This window comes from Pelodiscus sinensis, chromosome 3, assembly GCF_052426305.1.
Source record: "Pelodiscus sinensis isolate ZL-2025 chromosome 3, ASM5242630v1, whole genome shotgun sequence".
Taxonomy (NCBI): domain Eukaryota; kingdom Metazoa; phylum Chordata; order Testudines; family Trionychidae; genus Pelodiscus; species Pelodiscus sinensis.
Genome location: NC_143054.1, coordinates 40,595,091 through 40,614,857, shown reverse-complemented (window position 1 = coordinate 40,614,857; position 19,767 = coordinate 40,595,091). Strand labels below are relative to the sequence as shown.

The 19,767-nt window shown below is 39.5% G+C and overlaps 1 protein-coding gene across 1 annotated transcript in view; it reads left to right on the top strand.

Annotated features, from left to right (window-relative positions):
• The window catches only part of CSMD1 (CUB and Sushi multiple domains 1), a 1,868,278-nt gene that overhangs the window by 1,828,594 nt on the left and 19,917 nt on the right, over window positions 1-19,767 (top strand). The window contains exons 60-65 of the mRNA XM_006137767.5: window positions 725-898; window positions 1,873-2,046; window positions 5,849-5,922; window positions 10,240-10,351; window positions 14,230-14,409; window positions 16,237-16,281. Of these exons, the coding sequence (XP_006137829.3) occupies window positions 725-898; window positions 1,873-2,046; window positions 5,849-5,922; window positions 10,240-10,351; window positions 14,230-14,409; window positions 16,237-16,281 (759 nt within the window). The remainder of the gene's footprint in view (window positions 1-724; window positions 899-1,872; window positions 2,047-5,848; window positions 5,923-10,239; window positions 10,352-14,229; window positions 14,410-16,236; window positions 16,282-19,767) is intronic.

Below are 19,767 nucleotides of genomic sequence, written 5' to 3'. Positions count from 1 at the left end.
CAGACTTTAAGTTATATCCAGCCTTGAAATAGCCCAAAATCAGGTGGGAGGGTATGGACTCCAAATTATCTGCTGCATCTCTTAAAAGAATAGCACAGGATCTCATTAATAATCAAATGTGAGCTTATGTGATTGGCTGACCATATTTTGATGTATAATGATACCTGAAAGCATTAGCTGAGTCATGTTACATTTGCTTAGAGTAGGGAAGGAAGACATATTTTTAAAGATACTTTTCTTCATTTGTTTTAGTTGCCATCAATTTTAGCTCCTATGGGAAATTTTTTAGCACCCATGGGAAAGCATTGAGGATCCCACATAGCCACTATTTTTTAAGGGTTGAATAGAGATTTAGTCACATAACTACCAAGTAACTACCGAGTATCTACCGCATAACTTAGATGATTTAGAAAAAGGGACCTTGAATGAAGTAAAATTAGAGAAAGGTCTTTAAGATTTTTCCCCTTGTTATTGTCCTAAATCAGAATAATGGTTATTTAAACATTTTAATGATTGATTATGTATGCTATTTGTTTTGCTTGTTTGTCTCCCTACTCTGTGACATGCTGATAACATGCACATATGTACTTCATTTGTGTGGACAATGGAAAAGTTAAACTGTGCATGCTTTCTTGTGGCAAAATTGTTCCTAATGAGTTTTTATTATAAAAGCATGACCAGCTATAATATTACATCTGCAAATTCTCTCTTTTTTTTCCAATAGCTATCACATGTGGTCCACCTCCTCAAGTGCTACATGGAAAAGTGGAAGGATCAGATTATCACTGGGGGTCCAGTATAAGTTACAATTGTGCAGAGGGCTATCAGTTATCTAATGTCGCTATTCTTTCTTGTGAAGGACGAGGTGTATGGCGGGGAGACATCCCACAATGTCTGCGTAAGTTTGGCAGTATAAAACAGCTACTGTGTGAAGATAAAGGTGTGTGGTTGAACCACCTCAAGGTGTAATGGCGTCATTTCTCACAAGCTAAATAGGGTCAGATTGGTTCGGAATGGGACATGAACTTCAACAAATCAATCCTGGGAACTATAGAAACAAACAAATAAATCCTGGGAACTGAAATTAGGTGGTGCTATTTACTTGTCAAATGTAATTCTTCTCTAAGTACTGAATCAGTGCCATAGTATAGAATTAGGATACGTGTGCAATTTAAAAAAAATAAAATATAAATTGTCATCCTTACTCCATGTCCTGCCACCAGCTGAGGACCAACATAACTAAAATGAACTCCTTAGCTGTTTAATCCTAAATCTACTTTTTCATTATTCTTTTTCTGTTATCATTACCATGTTCATCATTAAGCTTCTCAGCCCTTAAGTTCACAGCTTCAGTATATTTCCTTCTTCTCTGTCCTTTTTAGTCTTGGTCTTGCTCTCTCTCTTCCCATCCTCACTTCCAGTTGAGAAACATTCTTTAAATCCTGTTTGTTTCCTTAACAACCTTGCCAAATTGTATCCGTTTCTCTACAGTCCCACAAACTGAACTCTTGTGTGGATTCTGCTCACCATTACAAGCTAAAATTGGTCTACTTTGAGAATAAGATGAGGGTGTCTAAAGCTAGTTATCTACATCCATATTCAGGTACCTCAATTGAAGTGGTGTATTTTGTGATTGCACTCTTGTGCCTGCAATTACTAGCAATGGAGGCAAATAGTTGTGAGCACAATTGTTTCAATTTATACACCTTTATAGTTGATCTGCAAGCATAATCACATGATAGAACATTTGCATTCTAATTTAGCTATGAGTAGTGTCGTTTTGTCCCCCCGGAAATTAATGCCACTTTAAAATATTGGGCCTGGTATGTTCATTTCTTCATATAGCTTTTGTATTTTCTTTTTGTTCAATAGCTGCATTTTGTGGTGATCCTGGTACTCCAGCTGAGGGGCGTCTTAATGGGAAAAGTTTCACTTACAGATCTGAAGTCTCCTTTCAGTGCAGACCTCCTTTTATACTGATAGGATCTTCCAGAAGAATTTGTCAAGCAGATAGTGTTTGGAGTGGAATTCAACCAACATGTATTGGTAAGAATTTCCATCTTTCTGCTGTTCATTAGAGTATTGTAAATAATTTGTTATCATGATTAAGATGAAGACTCAAATCAAAATGTTCAGTTTGGGATTTGGGAAATACTGGGCTTGATCTTTTGAGATCCAGAGTATGTTCTGTAATTTGCTCAGTGCTCTTAGCCTCTCACTGGCTATGTCTAGACTGCAAGCCTCTTTCGAAAGAGCCTCTTTCGAAAGAGAGCGTCTAGACTGCACGTTGAACTTTCGAAAAAGTGGCTTGCTTTTTCGAAAGAAAGCATCCAGTGAGTCTGGATGCTCTCTTTCGAAGAAGCCCTATTTACATTGAAGAATGCCTTCTTTCAAAAGAGGAACTTTCGAAAGAAGGCGTTCTTCCTCGTGAAATGAGGTTTACCGCCATCGAAAGAAAAGCCGCGTTCTTTCGATTTAATTTCGAAAGAATGCGGCTGCAGTCTAGACGCAGGTGAGGTTTTTTTGAAAAAAGGCTACTTTTTTCGAAAAACCACCTGAGTCTGGACACAGCCACTGATTGCAATGGGACTTATGGGTTTACTGGGTCAGATCAAATCTCCCACTGACTTCAGGATTTGGCCCAAGGCAAATAGAGGTTTTTGTTCTATTATTTGGTGAAAGAGTGAAGAAATATTTCTGCTGTTTTCTAAACAAACATACAGAAATTTAGAATTAAATTATCATAGTAATAATTTTCCTTCAGGAGGAAGAGATTGGTTCAGTTAAAGAAGTGATTTTGTGGGCATTGAGTAAGATTAGGAGCACAAGATCTTAGTGGAAACACCCTTCACTGGTCAGTTAACAAGGAGCCATTAGCATTAATTTCAGATGTGTACTCTAAATAAATTCAAATGTGCCTAACCCAGACCACATTTAGCACTCAGCTATGTGGGTAATATGTCACTTCTGCATTGAATGGTGAAGAATATGAGTTATAGGAAAATTAGATGTGATCCATACAGTGAAGGAGTAGACCTGACAAATGTCTGGGAGTCAACTTCCAGTGAAGTTTACAAAATCTACAGGAAATGAAACATAAATACATTGACACCGTTGCATCAGAAAGATCTTGTTTACCTAAAAAAGCCCCAATTTTTACCCCCTCATTCTCAGCACAGCTTTTGTACTTTTATAACAAAATATTTCCTATTGGACCTTCTGTAGGCTTTGAAAATATCATTGTGGGGAGAAGAAAGATATAATAATTTAAAGGAGATTTTTACCTGTAAAATCATATGGCTGAAAAAAAATTACAAAATTAATCTCCTACGGGAAACAGCTCCCTTAGCTGTCAGATACTCCCTAGAGCATTTTAAGGGGAGAGGTGCATGACTGCAGGGCAGCAGAGATCACAAAATACTGAGCACAGACATCAGGACAAACGTTGGGTGATAATGGTGGAATCTAGTTCTCTTGACAAAACAAACAGCAGAATACATACTGGCTCCTTGTCAATGATAAAGGGGAGAGTAAAGACAAGTCTGTTTCAGGGCTAGAAGGTTTTTGTTGTTAAAAGTGGGTATTTTTCTCAACAAAAGTCACATTACAGTGACAACACTATCACTATCCTGTCACCCAATGGTAGTTTTTTGGTGACAAAACATGTCAGTGTAGATAAGCTGTAAATTTGGAATTAAATTCCTAAAAGCATAATAGATATGTAGTTTGTATAGGGATGGTCAGCTTCACCAAAAGATACCCAAGGTCTGGAAAGAATATATTTTATTTTTGGATTTGGTTCAGTGTTAATGTTTTATCCTGTACAAGTGACCTTAATCTTTTATTTCTAATACAGAACATTTGCTTAATTAATGTAAAGATGACAATGTTTACCACTTCTTGACACTGCTTATTCTATTAGATAGCTATGGGTTATCTAATTCAATTTCTTTCCCAAGAGGTTGGTTTCTCTTGGTGATACACATTAAAAAAACCCACATGTTTCATTTGTCCATTAGTAGTTGTATAATCTAACTGATAATGAAGTTAAAAGTCATTTAGTTATTCAAGTCCTACATGTTTTTTAAAATGGCTTCCGTTAGTTTCCCATATATTTCAGTTCCGAAGCTGTTAAAATTTCCTTTTAAAATTAGTCAGTTATGTATTCTAGTGATAAATTGGTGTGACTGATTAACATTGAAATTGGAAATCAGGCTACATGGAAACGGTATGCCACACCACTAGTTTATAAGATTACGATGATAGAACATTGAAAATTGTTAGAGATGAAATATAGGCTCATATTCTGAGCTGCAATGTAGCCACTGTATACTGCAGTGCCAGATTCACCCCAATCTATATGCCAGGCCTGAGGATGAAGGGGAAGGCAGTGAAAGAGTTAAAGGGGATAATTGCCCAATGCGCAGAGATTCAAAGGGCCATAAGGCTTCAGCTGCTGCTGTTGCCAAAGTAGCAGCAGTGGTGTCTGGAACCCTGGGCCTTACAAATCGCTGCTAGTACGCTGTACTTCATACTCTGGGCATCACTAAGGTCGGGGGGGGTGGAGCCACGTCACACTCCAGGCAGCACGGAGGGCAAGCTGCCCTCAGCCTCACCTCTTCCATCCTCAGCTCTTCCCCTTCCAGAAAAGTGCAGATGCCCCCCTACACCACTGTTGCAAGGGGATGTGGATTGCAACTACTTTAAACACTAAGGAGAGGGGATCACCACATAGGAGTGTAAAGGGTTTGTTTATTCAATTAAAGCTGGGAATCACTCAATCACACTTACAGTGCTAGGCAGAATGATAAGGTGAGCAGAAGGCAGTTTATATTGTTTGATCTTCCCAAGTTGACTCCTAAGCTGGTCCGCTGGCCAGGTGGTCCAAGCAGAGGGCTTTCTGGGAGACTCCACTTGTCCCTCTCTCCTTTAAGGATCAGCCACATGCAGCCTCTGAGTCTGGGCCTCTTGGGGCCGTGTGCACTCCCTGCTGGGGCCGTATACACTCCCTGCTGGGGGCTATGTGCATTGTTGTTTACTCCTGCTGTCTACCTCAGACATTCTTCTGCACTCACTCAGGGAAGGGATAGGGGGTTAACAGACAACACTCCAACAGTTTAGAGAATCAAATAACATCATTAACAGGTGAGAAAGAACAACCACCATTTTATCTCTCCCCTCCTCCTCCTTTGCCTCCAACAACCACCACCTTGCCCTGGGCCCAAGGAGGCTGCCAGGTCCACTACTAGTTGCTATATACAGCCATCCTATTATCTCCTGTGCTACCCACATTCCATCCTAACCATGTAACAGGCATCTCTGGGCATCCTTGTCCATCTCTAGGGAATATCATTTGGTAGCTATGGGCTGCTCTTAATTTGTTCTGATGAACCAGGCCAGTGCACAGCCAGCACAGAATTCAGGGGAACTCAATATCCATGCCTTTTCTGAGATGTACTGTTATCCCTTCCTGGCCTCTTTTAAAGTTTGTGCTTTCATGGTCACAAAAAAGAGTGTCTGGCAGTGTTGGTTTTCAGATATTTGGTTTGCAACTCTGAGGTTCCTAAAAAAGAACACTTGAAGGGAAAGTTGCCTCTGAATGTTACATCTGCATTACGCATAAATGCTTTTGGCTTATACAATATGCAGTGGGTCAAAAGGGTCAGGTTTATGAAAAAAATCCCAATATTGAAATCTCTGTATGCCAAAACTATTTTCATTAATTACTTGTAAACAATAGTGACTTATTGAAAGAAACAAATTTTATTGTAATTTTGCATGGTTTTAATTTATCTTTGACAACTTACACTGAAATAGCATCTCCTGTGCTTTCCATTTTAAAATGTAGATCCAGCACATAATACTTGCACAGATCCTGGAACTCCATCTTATGGAATACAAAACAGTTCTAGAGGTTATGAGGTAAGTAGCCTTTTTTTACTAATTTATTAAATTTGGAATACATTTACCATTAACATATTTAATTATTTTTGTTTTAGATATTTAAAATAATATTTATCAGATTTCTATTTACTAAAAATTTAGGTTTCATCTTCAGTTACAGTTTTTAGGAAGTAACCCACAGTCTTTCAAATATATCATGTCATAAAATTTTTAGTAGAATTCCCCATTGTAATAAGTGAGGGGTTTTGTAAAAATTGATAGACCATTGGGTGGGCAATAATTTTATATTTGTACTGTTCTAGCTATATTCCTATCAGGTTACTTAATGTTTCCCCTCATATTAAACTGTTCTGTTCAGTACTACCAGTTGAACCTCTGTAAACTGGGACTCTCTGGTCTGGCAATATCTATGGTCTGACAGGACCACAGAATCTTGGTATAGGGCTGATGCTTAGGAGCCCTATACCCTGGCAAGGAGGGGCCGGGAGTCTAGCTCATCACAGCTGAGAAGCCAGGTATGCCCCAGTGGGGCTGCCAGGTGCGATTGGGAGTCCAGTGCACTGCAGCAGACCAGTCTGGAGGGGCAAGGCTACTCAGCATGGACTGCGTAGTGGGGTGGCAGTCCTATGTGCTGCAAGCAGGGTTGCCCAGTGTGGCAGGTAAGGTGGGGGGGGGAGGCTAGGGAATGGCAGGGGAGCAGGGCCTGCAGCCAGTCTAGTGCTGGGGGGCCTGTTGCAGGAGGCTAGATATAATCTTCCCTGGTCCAGCAAAATCCCTGATCTGGGACCAATTAGGTCCCAAGGGTGCCGGACCAGGGAGGTCCAACCTTATAGGATAGAATGTAATTTTTGGATGCTACTGATGGAAGTAGACACATTTTGCTTCTGTGAATATTTGGATATCCAGTTTTAGTAACATATCCGATAGGATACCACTGCTGGGAATCAATTTTTTAATAACATATGGGTAGATAGCCTCATTAGAGAAAAATGTCCTAGAAAAAGGTCATTCTTTTAAGTGTTTGTGTCTGCTAGCATCACCTCTGACATACCTTGGCTCATTTTTAGTCAGCTGTACTTCATTGCCTTGCTATACAAATGCATACACACCTTCAACCTCTTTTCAGCTGAGCAATATGAAGAGTATGTTACATTGTTCCTTCTGAAGATTAAAAAAGATACATAACTATTATTGGCTTGAGCATAGACATGCCATTTTCCCTATATAAATCCCTTCTAGATTGATACTTTCTGTTGTGAAATTCCAATTTATGGTGAAACTAATTCTGGTATTCACTAGTATCATAATTGGCAATACTTTTACAAAAAGCAAGAGCACTTTAGAGTCAGAAGTGCTGCATTCTTTTCTAGACTCTACCACACATTATCTGTATGTCTTTGGGATGGACATTTTCAGACACAGTGCAAACAATAAGGCAAGAAAATCCATGCTAGTAATTAGACACTGAACAAAAGTGTCCTCATTTTCAAAGCCATTTCAGGTGGAATTAGATTGAAGATGCCATGCTCCTGGGATTGTCAGGACACCTGCCTTTAGATAGCTAAACACAGATTTAATATTAGACACCCACATTTGAAAAAGTTGGCTTAGCTTCTCTTGCTTGGTTCCTAGTATATATACATTGATAATAATTTATCCCTTTGTAATGGCAATTGAGATCTTAAGATGAAAGGTGCTACACTTTGTCACTGTATTATTTTATTATTATATAAAATATGCATATGCATGCTATATATTAATATTGATTTTCACTTATCCATATTATTTTAATCTACATCCCTTTTCTTTCTTCTTCATCAAATTTATCAACAAATCATCACCTCTCTCAGCAAAAGCACTTTCTCAATGGACAGTTCTGCATCTTCAGTTGTTCTGACCTACTTCCTCTCCTCATGGCCACTTTTATGAGTACTATCATCAAATCCATCTGTTCTAGTCTTTCCCCTGCAGTCACATTCTATCATTTCCACTCCAAAAACACTCACTGGTCACCTGCAAGAAACAATGTTTTTTTTTTAAATATAGCCAAAATGTACAAGTGTACATATAAGGACAAACCATGTGGATTATCCTGAGAAGCAGTGACTCTGAAAAAGGCTGGGGGGTTCTTGGTAGGTAATCAGCTACACATGAGCTCTCAGTGTGATGCTGTGGCGAAAAGGGCTAATGAAAGGTTGTATTAATAGGGAAATCTCAAGTAGGAACAGAGTGGTTTTTTAGCTATGTATTTGCAATGATGTAATTGCTACTGGGAACCACAATTCTGGTGTCCATAATTCAAAGAACATGTTGATAAACTGAGGAGGACTCAAAGAAGTACCACAAAAATGATTAAAGCATTGGAAAATCTACTGTATAGTGGTGGATTCAAGAGCTTAATCTGTTTAGCATGGCAGAGAAGGTCAATTTAAAAACAAAAAAAGGAATGTTTTTTAACCTAAAAGACATGCAGTACTTAAAACAATTTCATTCAAAGAAGTCTTATCATCTCTGGTATGAAGGAGAAAACAGATGGTAAAAATAGTAACTTAAGAAGGTAGCCAAGTTAGTCTGTACAGAATAAACTTTAAAAAAACAACAAATAGTCTGGTAGCACTATAAGGACTAACAAAACATGTAGATGGTATCATGAGCTTTCATGGGCACAGTCCACTTCTTCAGATGACCAGAATGTTGGATGTCCAGTACCAAAATAAATAGGGCTCACCAGAGGCTCATTTAACCACACATTAAGTAATTTAATCTATGCCATCAAATGTCAGCAATGCCTCGCTGCAATATATACTGGACAAATTGGACAGTCCCCGGGGGAAAGAATTAATGGACACAAATCAGAGACTAAAAAATAGCCTCTTCTGGCCTTTAGAACATATGAATCTACAAAATTCCTATCCCATTTTCTTTTCTAAAACATGGATTTTAAATAAAATATTTTTTTCTCACTTTTATGACCACTATGCCTAGGAATACCTTCTTCACTTGCACACTGGTGTTTTCCTATTTGAATAGCAATTGCATCCCTATCTGTTTTCTCATCCCACTTAAGCACAGTACAATTTTCAATCCAGTCAGTCATCACTCCATTTTTTAAGCATGTCTAGCAGAACTTATGTAGTACATAGTCACATATCTACTATATACTTGAGAGTGCTTGTCTGTCTTCTATCAGTTGGTTTGTTCAAGAACTCCTCCTAAAAGATAAGAATTAGTACCACCAATTCAGTTTACAGCTTCTTCTTTTCATGTTAAAGCAATACATGAGTTTGGTTGTGTTAGCAAAATGGGATGAGCCCGGAATGGGATTGCTTCTCAGAAAACCATACAGAAAAAGAGACAATCACCAGGCAGATGAAAGAGGCTGACTGAGGATGCACTCACCCCCATACCTCAGTCAAAGGGTGGGTGGAGGGGAGGGCTGAAGCTCCCCCACCCTGATTTGTACAGGGACATTTCTGACTGTTCCCCTGTGTCAGGGAGCTAGAGGAAAGTGCATACTTTGCTGCATTTGCATACTATAGCCGGGGAACACTGGGGGCAGACAAACCTGAACCTGTCCCAGCCAGGAGAAATGCACCCCGCCCCCGCTGGTTTTGGTTGCTGGAACTCCAGTGCCCATGAAAAGGTGCTTCTCACTGGCCCCCAAGCTGCTGCAGTGAGAGAGGACTCTCAGTGGGACAGCCTGCATACCGAACCCCACATTTCCAGTCTCACCCAAGAGCAATGATGTAAATAATGTTTTCATTTTATTTTCCAAAAAACAAAAATTAATTGAGTGAAGGGCCCAGGCAATTCTGGGTAGATCTTCCAGTTTGGCATGAACAATTATGCTCATAATTTTCAGAACAAATGTGACTTATGGTTCAACTGCTACAGATCTTTTATGGTTGCACATTGTGTGACTCGTAATTTCTTGTTTCCCATGTAAACAAGTGACTTATTAATTCACATAGTCAGAAAAATATTTTAAACAGGTTTATAGTTACAAGTTAATTAGTCATTTGTCACAGTATAATTACTTCTGTCACACATCGGTAGATTAGAAAGTTGAAAATGCACAGTGTCATCTGTTTTGGTGTCCTGTCTGGTCAGTATTTTCAGCTACCACTGACAAATTCTCATTGACAAATAAATTAATTTTTATCATCATGGATGAAACTTTGGTTACATAAGGAAAAATTATAATTCTGTAAACTGCAAACTGATGAGATACTGAAGAGATTTTTTTAATCTCCCTAGCAGCATATCACTATGCTGTCAGCTGATTGCAAATGATGCTTTCCTATTTTCTCTTATATTCTAATTTTGAAACTGTAGGTTGGAAGCACAGTCTTTTTCAGATGTAGAAAGGGTTATCATATACAAGGCTCTACTACTCGTTCTTGTCTTGCAAATTTAACTTGGAGTGGTATACAGTCTGAATGCATTCGTAAGTACAGTTTTTTTCTTTAAATTGTATTTGTAATGTAGTTTTTGACAATCAATGCAGTTTTTCATCTCTTGTAGAAGATAATATGGAGTATACTTTCCACTGTTTGAAAGACAGTGTTTGCCAGCAGATGCTACTTAGTTTACTGCAGTAGTTTACTTATCTAAATGTAGCAGTGAATTTCTCTCTCTCAGGTACCATTGGATGATGACTGTTAACAAATCGTATATTTATCATGTGCTGACTGTTACTGTATTGACTCCATTGGGCTAAATTCATCTCTCAGTGACATTAGAGCAAATACGTCATAATTCTATTAAAGTTAATGTAATATTTTTGTGTTTTGCATTGGACTTATCTTGTATAACTCCAAAATTCACTTCCTTTAAAAACTAGTTTCTTACGAAATTAGACCACATAAACCAAAAATGTCACAGCATACTATAAGTGAAAAATTGTTTACTTTCCCATTTTTATCATATAATATAAAATAAATCATTTGAAATATAGATACTGTACTTACACTACTGTATATACAGGCAGTCCCCGGGCTACGTACCAGATAGGGACTGTAGGTTTGTTCTTAAGTTGAATCTGTATGTAAGTCGGACCTGGCGTCCAGATTCAGCCGCTGCTGAAACTCACCAGCGGCTGACTACAGGAAGCCTGAGGCAGAGTTGCTGTGCCCCGGGCTTCCTGGAATCAGCCTCGGATCAGTTTCAACAGGCTGAATCTGGACGCCAGGTCCGACTTACATACAGATTCAACTTAAGAACCCCAGGCGTCCCCAAGTCAGCTGCTGCTGAAACTGATCAGCGGCTGATTCCAGGAAGCCCGGGGCAGAGCAACTCTGCCTCGGGCTTCCTGTAGTCAGCGCTGGTCAGTTTCAGCAGCAGCTGACTTGGGGACACCTGGGGCAGAGCAGCTTGGGTGCTGCTGGGTTGCTCCAGTAGCGCTGCTCCTCGGCGCTACTGAACCAACCCAGCAGCACCCAAGCTGCTCTGCCCCAGGTGTCCTGATTCAGCCGCTGATGAAACTGACCAGCAGTGGCTGAATCCGGACGCCTGGGGCAGAGCAGTTGGGGTGCTGCTGTGTTGGTCCAGTAGCGCCCAGAGTGGCGCTACGGGACCAACCGGCAGCGCCCCACCTGCTGTACCACAGGCATCCGGAGCAAAGCCGCGGAGCACGGGGGCAGCGGGACAGCTCAGATTCACTGTGGCTGTCCTGCTGCCAGCGTGCTCCGCGGCTCTGCTCCCCGTCTCCCTGGTCTGCTGGTCTCCAGCAGACCAGGGAGACGGGGAGCAAAGCCGCAGAGCACACCGGCAGCAGGACAGCCGCGGTGCGTCTGGGCTGTCCGCTGCTCGTGTGCTCCGCGGCTTTGCTCTGCTTTGTTCCCCATCTCCCTGCTCTGTTGGTCTCCAGCAGACCAGGGAGACGGGGAGCAAAGCCACGGAGCACGCGGGCAGCGGACAGCCCAGACGCGCCGCGGCTGTCCCGCTGCCGGCGTGTTCCGCGGCTTTGTTCCCCGTCTCCCTGGTCTGCTGGAGACCAACAGACCAAGGAGACGGGGAGCAAAGCGGAGCAAAGCTGCAGAGCACGCCAGCAGTGGGACAGCCATGGCGCGTCTGGGCTGTCCGCTGCCTGCGTGCTCAGTGGCTTTGCTCCCCATCTCCCTGGTCTGCTGGAGACCAGCAGACCAGAGAGACAGGGAGCAAAGCCTCTGAGGACGCTGGCAGCGGGACATCCACGGTGCGTCTGGGCTGTCCGCTGCCCGCGTGCTCCCCGGCTTTGCTCTGCTTTGCTCCCCATCTCCCTGCTCTGTTGGTCTCCAGCAGACCAGGGAGACGGGGAGCAAAGCCACGGAGCACGCGGGCAGCGGACAGCCCAGACGCGCCGCGGCTGTCCCGCTGCCGGCGTGTTCCGCGGCTTTGTTCCCCGTCTCCCTGGTCTGCTGGAGACCAACAGACCAAGGAGACGGGGAGCAAAGCGGAGCAAAGCGGCAGAGCACGCCAGCAGTGGGACAGCCGTGGCGCGTCTGGGCTGTCCGCTGCCTGCGTGCTCAGTGGCTTTGCTCCCCATCTCCCTGATCTGCTGGAGACCAGCAAACCAGAGAGACGGGGAGCAAAGCCTCTGAGGACGCCGGCAGCGGGACATCCACGGTGCGTCTGGGCTGTCCGCTGCCCGCGTGCTCCCCGGCTTTGCTCCCCATCTCCCTGGTCTGGGGAGACGTGGAGCAAAGCCGTGGAGCACGCGGCCAGCGGACAGCCCAGACGTGCCGCAGCTGTCCCTCCGCTGGTGTCCTCAGAGGCTTTGCTTCCCATCTCCCTGGTCTGCTGGTCTCCAGCAGACCAGGGAGACGGGCAGCAAATCCTGTTCCTAACTGCGGATCCGACGTAAAGGACTGCCTGTATTGTACACTGAAATGAAAACAATTTATTGTATGAAATATTAGTTTGCACTGATTTCACTAGTGCTTTTTATGTAGCCTGTTGTAAAACTGGACACATATCTAAGGGTGTGTCTAGACTACAGGGTTTTTTTAGAAAAAAGTGGCCTTTTTTCGAAAAAACTTCCCTTGCGTCTAGACTGCTGCTGCATTCTTTTGAAAGTAATTTGAAAGAACGCAGCAGTTTTTTCAACTGTGGAAAACCTCATTTCATGGGGAAGAATGCCTTTTTTCGAAAGTGCTCTTTTGAAAAATGGCGCTATGTAATGCAAATTGTGCTTTTTCGAAAGAGAGCAGTCAGACTGCTTGGGTGCTCTCTTTCGAAACAGTGGTTTGCTTTTTTGAAAGTACTGGCTGTATTCTAGATGCTTTTTTTTGAAAGAGGCTTGTAGTCTAGACATAGCCTAAATGATTTGATGTGCCCCGTGGAAGACCTCTACCTACCCACTGCTTTAGAATCACCTCAAATTCTAATCCTATTTCAGATTGATTTTGAGATGTTATAAATGGACAAATGGAGCAGAAAGATAGAGACATCTACTGCAACAATGTCTGTTATACTCTATGGGCTACATCTACACTGACACGATTTTCTGCAAATGCTTTTAATGGAAAAGTTTTTCCGTTAAAAGCATTTGCGTAAAAGAGCGTCTAGATTGGCACGGACGCTTTTGCGCAAAAGCACTTTTTGCAGAAAAGTGTCCGTGCCAATCTAGACGCGGTTTTGCACAAGAAAGCCCCGATCGCCATTTTCGCCATTGGGGCCTTTTTGTGCAAAACAGTTTTTAGCTGTCTACACTGGCCCTCTTGCGCAAATACATTTGTGCAAGAGGGCTTTTTCCTGAATGAGAGCAGCATAGTATTTGCGCAAGAACACTGACAATCTTACATTAGATCATCAGTGTTCTTGCACAAATTCAAGCAGCCAGTGTAGACAGCTGGCAAGTTTTTTTTTGCGGAAAAACTTGCCTGTCTAGACGCAGCCTATGCAGTATAAAACCTTTCTATGGAACCTTTATTTCATTTGATTTTTATAATTAATGTATATAGCACAGTAATCATTGTAATTTTCAAGGTTGTTTCAGACACTGAATTTAGGTGGCGTCTGAAGCTATGACAGTACAATAAGTGAATTCTGATCACTGAAAAATTTTAAATGGTGTATGTCCTGACTTTTCTTCCTTTTAACTCTTTTCTCCCTCATCTTAATAATCGATTTTCAGTGTAGAAATAAGCGATATTAGCAGGACTAATTATTTACAACTTACAAGAACACAGCAATAAATCACAAAATCTCAATGTTGCTTCTGTTTTAAAATATAAAAATTACTTGCAACTTTTAAATTATAGAAAGTTTACCTAAAATCTGTAAAGAGATACTGTGTTAAATTGTTTGCTGCAGCTTTTTCTAATCATAAAACCACTCTTTCAGCTCATGCTTGCAGACAACCAGAGACACCAGCGCATGTAGATGTGAAAGCGATAGATCTTCCTACTTTAGGTTACACTTTGGTGTATACCTGTCAGCCAGGATTTTTTCTTGCTGGTGGATCAGAGCACCGGACGTGTAAGCCAGATATGAAATGGACAGGAAAGCCACCTATTTGTAAAAGTAAGTTGCTGATCAAGTATTATATCACACACCACCTAATTTAGACACCTTTTTTTCTTAGTATAATTTTTTTTAATTTACAATGTATTCCAGGTTTGAATTTGAACCAATTAATATTATAGTAAAGCAAACTGTCATAACAGTATTCAGATTATGAGACAAACTGAGCAAACCAATATATTTCACTGAAAAAATAGTACATCTATCGAGTAAAAATAGTACATCTATAGATAAAAGAGTTAATTAAAAGACCATAACATGGTCAAGACAAGCTATCACTTTTAACTGTGCATTTTTTTTTTACCTCAGTTTATATCAAGTCTTGATGTTCTTTAGTGCTTAATATACAATATTTGTAGGCAGGTTAATTTTTTTATAATTTCTTTCATGGCAAACTGGCTTTTGAAATCATGCAGGTATGTCAGGTGAATTAAGGGCAATTTTTTTTATCCATGGTGGATGTGTTTCCTTTTATAATAATAAAAAAAGCAATAAAACTAAAAAAAAATTGAAAATAAGCCATTGGGCCAAATTCTGCTCTAAATTACACAAGTGTAAATCTGATATAATTCCCCTGGAATCTTTTTTCTGAAAGAAAAATTTAGTCCTTATGTTTAAATGAATGTGGTTTGTAAAATCTGTCTTTACATAATTTAAAATTAAAAGAAATAGACCATGGACTATGGACTTCCTGGCTGTAACATTTTGTTAGATGCAAATTGAAACTTTAGAAAAGAGTTAAAAATGTGTGCAGTGAAAATACAACTTCTTGGTTTTGTAGTAGGCTTGGGTGTGCTCTTCTTTTAAACTCTGTTACCAAGAACTGTGACCTAGACACAAAGCTTTTTAAATTCCATTATCAGTTACCTGCAAAGTCACCTTTTAAGGGAGCTACATATCATTAGACCTAATGAAGTTATTTGAGAGAGATTCAGACTTTCAAATAAAGCTTAAGACTTTTTTCCTTTGTTGATTTTTGAGTCCAGTATATAAAATATTAAAAAGCTAGCTCTCTAGCAATGTTCATATGTGCATACAAGCTAACAGCAACCAATTACTATGAGCTGACATATACCTGTTAGGATATAATTCATCCTTGAGGAGAGTTCAAACAAGGCTTGTTATTTGTTATTCGGACCTTCAAAGTAAGACATAAGGACACAATAAGTTCAAAGGACTCTTGAGAGCTCTTTGCGCAGGGTTGAATTTCACTCTGAATGCCTCTGAAGAAAAAGAGTGCACAGAAGAAAACTTGATCTATCTGCTCGACTTTTGTATTTTTAAAGCACCTAACAGTATGGGGCTGGAACCCTCACATGGTGTAAATTGACATTGATTTCAGTGGAACTACATCAACTTACTCTTACTGTGGTTTTGTGATATGTTGTCATTGACCTAGATTACTATAATTTTTCTGGTTTGTGCCATAACCCTAGTATTATATGATAGTCATTTAATTTCAATGTACTACATTATTACACTTACATAGATATAATTCATCCTCACTATAAGGCTCTCTCTTATAGCACTGGGGCTGGTATAAAACAATAAATTTTAGGACTGAATATATTAAATACTTATCTGTGTAGTCAACTAATTTACCATCATAAAAATGCTGGTTTCCAAGGTTTGTTTTGTTTGTTTTGGTTTTCCCTCCCCAATGAATGTGTGGGGATGTATGGGGTTGATCTGTAATTTGTTCTAGGTTTTAGTTCTTTCTGCTGCAAATATAGAAGGGATAATTGCTTCAATCAAACATTATGTTTTAGCATTCTATACAAAAATAAATATGTTCATAAAAATGATAATTTGTCTTTTTACTTGTAGGTAAAGGAGTGAGAGAAGTTAATGAAACAATAACTAAAACTCCAGGTTTGTATACCAGAACAGTTTTAGATCTAAATAAATTAAATTTATTTGTACCCTACTAGTATGTTATGGGTAGTAAATCTATTTCTAACAGTTAACTTAATTATTCCATTACTCATCACAAAGCAAGTCAAATGTCCCGGATTTTTATAAGAAAAACTGGAATGTAAAGCCTACTCTCCGAAATTCTTTCCATAATAATATAATTTTTAGATAGTGGGTTTTCATACAACACAAGCTTTTGGAGTGTTGTACAAAGGCATTGTTAAAGCAGAAGGATAATGTAGTTTAATATAAACATGAAGCAAAGAATAATAGTTTTATATTAGAGTGTTCTAATGGAGAGCCTTATAATGAGGTTAGAATTCAGCCATTAAAGCTAGATTCAGTCAAAATTCATCTGTCTTTCACATTGTAAATTCTGTGACAAGCCTAAAAAATTACATATTAGAATTTAGATAAGCCTCCATACCATAGTAGTTGTATGGATTTTGAACTGAATTTACCCACATTTGATTATATGTGTCTACCAGACTGAAAATATAGACAACTTGGAGAAAATTTTCAAGATACATTTATTACTGTACACGTCTTCATATTCAAGCATTTTCACTGACCTACTGGGTATGTTAGACTTGATTTGTTTAAGTGGTCTCTTTTTCTATAGACAGATTTTTTATCTAATAATTGAGCTAAGGCCTATCCAGAAACATGGGCATCGTGGCTTTGCTTCTAAGATTGCTATAACAGGAGTATCAGTTGAGATCATAAATGAGTTAATTTCACCAATTTATATAGTAATCACAATAGTGTACAGTTGACTGTGCATTCATGAAAATTAATAAACAACCTTAAATTTTTCTTTTGGCTCTTGGCTGCACCTCACTGCACATCTAAGGTATGCATTAATCAGCTGCCACATGGCCTGTGGTGTTTTACTGTCAACCTAAAATACAGTTTAATTTCACTCGCAGGCCATGTCTCCAGCAATATTCACCAAGTACAGTACTGTAATACCATTAATACAGACTTTCATATTGTTTATAATCATTGTAAGTAACTACTAATAATCATTTTTATAAGATGAAATATGATTTTGCATGTCAGTAGTTATAAAATTATTCACTCAAACACTGCACAGTAAACTAATACATAACAAAAAAATTAAGCCACATTTCACTTACTCAGTTTTAATGAACATTTTACAACTTTTAAAACTTTTGAATTGTATCATTAATTTGAGCTCTGCATATAGTTTTGGGGCCTCTTCTCTTCCTCAGTACTTCTCTACATAGCTTTCTATAAGATTAATTTGCAGCCACATAGATTTTAAATGCGATGTAACTAATACTGATGAATTTGGAGCCTATGTATCATAGTGGGTTAGGTCACTAGCCTCCCATCTTTGAATTTAAATGATTGATACTGTCTACATGAAATGGGTTGATTTCCTCTTAGTTCTAGTTCATACTTGTAATAGTCATTAGCATTCATATAATTCTTTAAGACTCTTACAAACTTTGGGATTAAGCCTCATAATATCTATGAAAATAGATTCAAAAAAAGGCATTAGGCTCAGTCTTCAGCCATGTCTCTTGCTGCTTTTTCAAAAGTAGCTAGAAAAAAACTCTAAAGAAACAGCCTGGATTTCCCCTAAACAGAGTCTGCATTATTGTCCCTATCCCATCTGATTCTCTCCTTCACTGCCCTCTCTTAGCAAATGGGAAGGGGAGGGAACAGCATGACATGGGTTGGAAAATGAGGGGAAGATTGGAGCACATAGCCACCCACCTGATACTTTGCTGTCTTAGTGACCTCTCTGTGACTGCTGCAACTACACTGTGGCTGTCCACCAGACCAGTATTGGGGAACAGAAAAGTATCTTACAGTTTCCACCCTTCCTCTGCTCAGCTGCACCATGTGTAAATGTGGGGCAGATGAAAATTGAGCCCACTACATCATTTCAGACAGAGTGACATCTTAACTGACATCCTCTGCTCAACAGAAGACTAAGCCTGTAATGGCAAGGTTGTTGAAGTATGATTGAGGTATATTGTCAGATCTCTCATTAGAAACTTGCACAACACCTCTCAGTATTAGAGCTAACACATGTCAGCACTACTAGTCCCTAACTTTCATGAACAGTAAATTAATTGTGCATTTTTAATGAAAAGAAAAAGTAAACAAATACTTTTCATGCATTTTTAAAGTATCAGGGTTTCTAACCTGCTATCACAGTAAATCACAATTTGTGATACTGTACTTACAGAAAGAAAAGTATCCAGAACAAGAAGCTTAGGAATCCTATTGAAGAATTCATATATTACTGCATATGGGAAGTGGAAACTATTTGCTTTCAATCACCAATTTAATATAATTAGTATAGTAGTACATGTTCAATAAATGACTTGGATTTACAGATTGTGGCAAAGAGATAGAGCTTGAGCAGAAACAAGTTGACCTGAGCTCTACTTTCAGCTCTGCACGTCTGGCACATTTTGTGTGCTTGCTTCTTTTTAAATATTTTTATCATTAGAATAAGTAACTCTTTCCCTTTTCAGGACTTTTCTCCATCACCTTCTAGTGGTGTAGGGGGTACTAGAAGACTGTTTGTCTCCTGCATCACTCAACTGAATTGCTAGAAGAGCCAATAGCAGCTACAAAGATTTAGAAAGCCACAATACTAACCTTCATTTTCTTCATCCCTATAGTCATCCCCTTTGGTGTTCTCTCTCCCCTTCCTTGCCTGCCTCTTTCAATGTCATATGGTGAAGAACTGGGACAGATAGCTTTCTGTAAATTATCCTTAGTCCAGTTGCTTCATAACAGCTTATCGTAAAGCATGAGTGCAACAAACAAACAAGCAAAAAAACCCAGAAGCAGTATGGCTGCCTACAGTTTCTCTACTACATTGTCCACTGATATAAGAATATAAGAAAAGTTATATGGGGTCAGTTCAGAAGTCCGTGTAGCCCAGAATCCTGTCTTCCAACAGTGACCAATGCCAGGTGCCCTAGAGGGAATGAACAGAACAGGAAATCATCAAGTGTTCCATTTCCTGTGGCCTTGCAGCCACTGATGTACTTTTCCTCCATGAATTTATCTAGCTCTTTTTTGAACCCTTTTAATGTCCTGGCCTTCACAACATCATCTGACAGGAAGTTCCACAAGTTGACTGTGTGTTGTGTGAAGAAATACTTGTTTTAGTTAATTTTAAAACCTGTTGACTATTAATTTCATTTCATGATCCCTGGTTCGTGTATATTGAAACAATTAAATAACTTTTCTTTATATTCTCCACAACAGTCATGATTTTATAGACCTCTATCATATGTCCCCTTACTTGTCTCTTTTCCAAATTAAAAAGTATCAGTCTTATTAATGTCTCCTCAGATGATAGCTATTTCATACCCCTAATAATTTTTGTTGCCATTTTCTGAACCATTTCAAATTCCAACATAACTTTTTTGTCATGAGACAACCACATCT